The sequence below is a fragment of the Coloeus monedula genome (assembly GCF_965178545.1).
Source record: "Coloeus monedula genome assembly, chromosome: 2".
Lineage (NCBI taxonomy): Eukaryota > Metazoa > Chordata > Aves > Passeriformes > Corvidae > Coloeus > Coloeus monedula.
In genome coordinates this window covers 109,223,310-109,228,347 of record NC_138782.1, presented here as the reverse complement: position 1 = coordinate 109,228,347, position 5,038 = coordinate 109,223,310, and the positions used below count along the sequence as shown (strand labels likewise).

General features: G+C 40.7%; 1 protein-coding gene across 1 annotated transcript; it reads right to left on the bottom strand.

Moving 5' to 3' along the window:
• Positions 1 to 3,286: 3,286 nt before the first annotated feature.
• On the bottom strand, positions 3,287 to 4,768 carry KCNS3 (potassium voltage-gated channel modifier subfamily S member 3; the record flags this gene model as incomplete). The annotated part of the gene is made up of 1 exon (XM_082302458.1): positions 3,287 to 4,768. The coding sequence occupies one exon, from the start codon at positions 4,766 to 4,768 to the stop codon at positions 3,287 to 3,289; it is 1,482 nt and encodes a 493-aa protein (XP_082158584.1).
• Positions 4,769 to 5,038: the final 270 nt, after the last annotated feature.

The window sequence follows — 5,038 nt, the reverse complement described above, 5'->3', positions numbered from 1 at the left end:
TGGTCCCAGGAAGGCAGGAGCTGTGGGCAGTGGGGTGATACCCCTGCCAATTGGAAGCCTCTCAAACAGGGAACTGCAATACAGTGCAGTGCTGCCTTCCCATTATACACTAGAGAAAACCATGCAAAGATGGATGCTCCTGTGGAAATACTGGATATCAAAAGGGAAGAGTTTGGCATCAATACAAAGAAAGCAACAACATGCCACTAAATTGTTTTGTACAAAAACAAACAAATCTCTCCCATACAAAATGGGATGCATGCCTGAACAGTAATCTTCTCTGTGCTTTGGTGTCTGAAGCAGAGCAGCTGGATGGTGAAGCATTTTTAAAGCAAAAAACATGTGGTTCAGGAAAACAAAAACAATATCCAATATACCTTCTGTTGACATTGATATCACAAATCAACAATATACCACTGTAGACCAAGGAAGAAGACAAATTCAAGAAACAATCCCCTAGAATGTGCAGTATCTCAATCTTTGCTCTTATCCACTTCCTCCTGGCACTCAAGGCTTGTGACACTCTCTAACACCAGTGCATGTCACAGCACTGCAGTTCTGCCTTGAGAGGAGTATCTTTTGGCAGGAAACACAGCTCACATCCTGCTCCCAGTTATGCCTGTGTGAAATCAAGGTGCTGGATGTATTCCAGCAAAGAGCTAAGGATACAAGAAAACCATTTTTAAGATACAACTGATTTGAAAAAGGCCAAGATCTCATCACAGAAATCAAAATAGAGTACACTGAATGATACATGGATATATACTTTACTTTCTGATGTGTTCCAAAACATATATCTCACTTTGCTGCAAGCTGTATCAATGCATTAAAAAAGTCAGAGGAACTTAAACAATGTAACAGCCTTAAGACTGATTCATGAGTTCGATCAAAAGCTTATCAATTTTATGACAAATTACCAGTCAGTAAAATTTAATCCACAAAGTTGTGTATTCTGTGATCCTTGAGTAATGCCTCACACACAAAATGAAATTTTTCAGTAGCACTTTTTCAACTATTTAATACACTTCCTTGCAGGTTTTGTTGCACTATAATATTTTTCATTGCTTTTGATTTTCAGTGGCAGTGTAATATATCTTTATATGGAGACCACCAAGAGGTTTTCTTTGGACAGAGAGTAACTTTTTTGCTGTTATTCTGCTGGTTCCTATTAGATTCATATGCACATACATATTTAATATTTTGTGTCATTGCATCTTTTTAATATTAATTGTTGAGTAAGAACAAATAACATTTGGGCTTACTTTCCCTTTTGGCATTCCTACACTAACTATGGGAAGAGTTATCTTTAATTGTGAAGCATCACATACCCTTACAACAGTCAGCAAGTAACAAGTCAAATTTTGAGGTTTCTCCAAAGCTCAAAATATTTTCTTTAAGTCCCACATCACTATATTGATGCATAGCAGTCCTGAGGGACACATCTTTACAATGCATAGGTTGATCCTGTTCTTTTTGTTTCTCCATCTCAGAAAGAGGTTATAGCTCTGTGTGCCTCAGTAAATTTAAGTGCACCTCAGCTACTTACTTAATGTATTTTGCAATAGAAAATCTGGCAGGCACATGAAAAATCAAGCTTCTGCAGTGGCTAAAATCAATTACCATCTTCTGGCATCTTACTCAGTTTTGAAGTCAGTTCCTACAGAGTTTGATCTTCTTGAACAGAAACTCAGTACAGGCTGCTGTATTTGACCCAATAATATTAAAAAAAAAAATAGTCAAACCTCTCTTTAAGGAAAATATTGACATCACAGTGCCTTCAATTCTCTGTTGCCCAGCATCTAATTTAGTCACCAGACAAATGAAAGAATATGAGTGTTCAGAAACACTATGGACTATAAGGTCCACTTAACAATATAAGGTCCTTGAGCTTCCCCAGCACTGCTCTATGCTAAGCTCAAGGACTGGCTTTCCTTTTAAATAGCCCTAGAAGATTCTGTTTGAAACGCAGCAGAGTTAGCTGGCTGCTTAAGAAATCCCTGGAGAGGAGGGGAACACAGAACTGCAGGACTCTGCCAAGCAGTGAGCACTGCTCCAGCCCATAGCACACACCAGGAAAGCTGCCACCACCAGCAGATGAGCTATAGAAAAATGAACTGTAATAGTTTCAATACAGGTGCCCACTTGCAGCGCCCACCCTACATCTCTGGTGGGCAACATATGGCAGAGAAGAGCTCGTCCTGACAACTCCACTGCTTGGCACTACAGCCCTGGACAGAGACCCAGAGCAGCCGAGGTGCTGCTCACACTGCTCCTACCACTGAGGCAGCAACTCCCAGCAAGGAGCAGCGCTGGCAGGAGGGAGCAATAACTTCTGAAGATCACCACAGATGTTTGCTTTAGTGCCCACAAATTAAAGTCTCTGGGGAAGCCACCAGGGTGGCCTTAATCACAACAGGATCCCCGCCAGGGGAAGCCACCAGGGTGGCCTTAATCACAACAGGATCTCCGCCAGGCACCAGAATTGGTCAGGGTCACAATGGCAGGAGAGGTGGCTAAATGGTACAAGAAGCTCATACCCTGCCTACACCAGACACTTCATCCTGGGACTTATGATTTAAACCCTTTAGGACCTGACAGAGCTTGGCCATGGCTGGATCCTAGGAAAAATATAGGCACGATGGGAATCATTTTTTTTGACAAACTAAAAATGTATTGTGCTTTTGGAAAGAAATTATTAAATATTATGCTTCCATGGAGTAGAAACAATACGTACCAAGATATTCTCTGCCCCAGCTTAGGAAATGGGTTCCCAACTCTAAAATTACATAAATGTGTTAGTGAGCACAGTTTTACATGTACACAATTTCTTCTTTTATCTAATGTATTTGCAGGTAAAAACTTCACTAACTTGTGCAATAGTTCTTATATATTTGTAATATACCTCTACCTGAAGAGCAGCAAATTATAAAAGCAAATTCTGTGTAAGGTATCAGAATGCTTCAGGGGAAAAAACAAGAAACAAATCAAACAACAACAACACCCACAAAACAAACTTATCTCACATTTAAAACTGCTTTCCCAACTTTTTTTCCCCAAAAATGCATAACATTAGTTGTTTAAAAACTAAACCACTATATGAGGCATATTTTAAAGCCTCATATAAACAATGAAGCTTTTATGGCATCCTCAGAGCAAAGAATGTCCAAATATGGCTGAGAGTTAAGTACCCTGAGAATCGACTGCTCTTAATGAATTCACTGAAGTTTGTAGGTCCACATTTACTGGGAATCAGAAGAGAAATAAAGAGAAGTGGTCGTGACTCAACTCATTTTCCTGTACCATTCTCTAAAGATACTGTGTTATAAACATCCTCCATATCTTGGATACTGGAGGCATCTGTTGAATCTTGGTCGCTGACTACAATTCCTACTGAAGAAAGGCTAGAAATGAAGGAGTGCATCTTTTTTGCATAAATATCCCTAATGTTAAAATAGGGGAGGTCATTGCTTTTCTCCTTGCGATCATTGTTGCACTGGTCTCTATCAATGGCTTTTTGCTTTTGGTAGTACTTAGAAAACTTATTGAAAATAATGGTGATTGGAAGTGCTACCACCAGTATCCCACAGATAATGCAGAGGGTGCCAAGCAGCTTTCCAGCAAGTGTGACCGGGTAAGTGTCCCCATAACCAACAGTGGTCATGCTGATGGTTGCCCACCACCAGCAAACAGGGATGCTCTGCAGTTCTGACGAGTCATCATCCTTCTCCACTGAGTAGACAAGCACCGAAAAAATAGAAATCCCAACTGACAAAAACAAAAGCAGAAGTCCAACTTCTTGATAGCTGTGTCTCAACGTGGCGCCCAAAGACCGCAGCCCTACAGAGTGCCTGGCCAGTTTCAGGATGCGAAATATCCTCATTAACCGCAGGATCTGAACCACTTTCCCCATGTTCTCAATATCTTCACTTTCTTCTTCCTTCGTGTCCACAGCCAGTGTGGCATAAAATGGGATAATAGAGACAAAATCAATGATGTTCAGTGGTTTCTTCCAGAACTTCTTTTGACTTGGAGCGGTGAAGAGCCTGATCACTAGCTCAGCAGTAAACCAGATGATGCACGTAATCTCCACAGCTTCCAGCACAGGGTCTCCAATCTCCCTGTCATTGGCATCCAGCCTTTGAAATTCTGGCATGCTGTGAATGCACATGGCCACAATTGATGCCAGAACAACACTCAGGGATGACACGGCAATTAACTTGGCAGACAAGCAGTATGCAGGATTTTCCATTCTAACCCAGATCTTCTTTCTTATTTCACCAAAACACAGATTGTCAAACTTTTCTAGCTCTTTATCAAATATGGATGACTCTTCATTGGAGGAGTCCATACTGTCATTGCTCTTCTGCTCCCAGTCTTTATCAGGACCTTCCTCTTTCCGTTCTTGGTACCGATTGCTGCAGCAGGAATCAATAAACAGCTCATTTATCCCCCAGTACTCTATTTCCTGGCAGAAGGAAAAGACACAAAGTTCTTCCATAACGTGAAGTTTGCCCGTATAATAAAAATTCAGAACATATCGGAACAAGGAAGGATTCCTGTCAAAGTAATATTCCTTGTCTGCCACACTATAATCATCACAAAGTTCTAGAATGGCCTCTTCTGAATGGCATTTGAGAAGTTTTCCCAGTCTGGTATGGGGAAATCGGAGCAAGGTGCTTTGATCCACTGACTGCTTAAAGCCACCCACATTCAAATTTATAAGTTCTGCGTCTTTGCCAGGTCTGCGGAAAAATTCACCATAAACCATTTTGGACAGACGAGTTCCACTGCTGTTGCCCAATGAGATTACATTGAACCTGAAAAGAACATAAGATATTGTTAGAGCATTTAATTCAGTCTTGCTCTTGTGACACATTGTTTTCTCCATCTCTGGTTACTGTGAGATGCTGTAACAAAACAAACAAAAAAAGAAACTAAATTATGAATACCCTTATTCAACATTTCACAGGTGTAGTTTTAAATCAGTTTGGTTTACAGCTTTAGCAAATTTGAAAGCAGTAGGTTCTGGTTTAGGTCT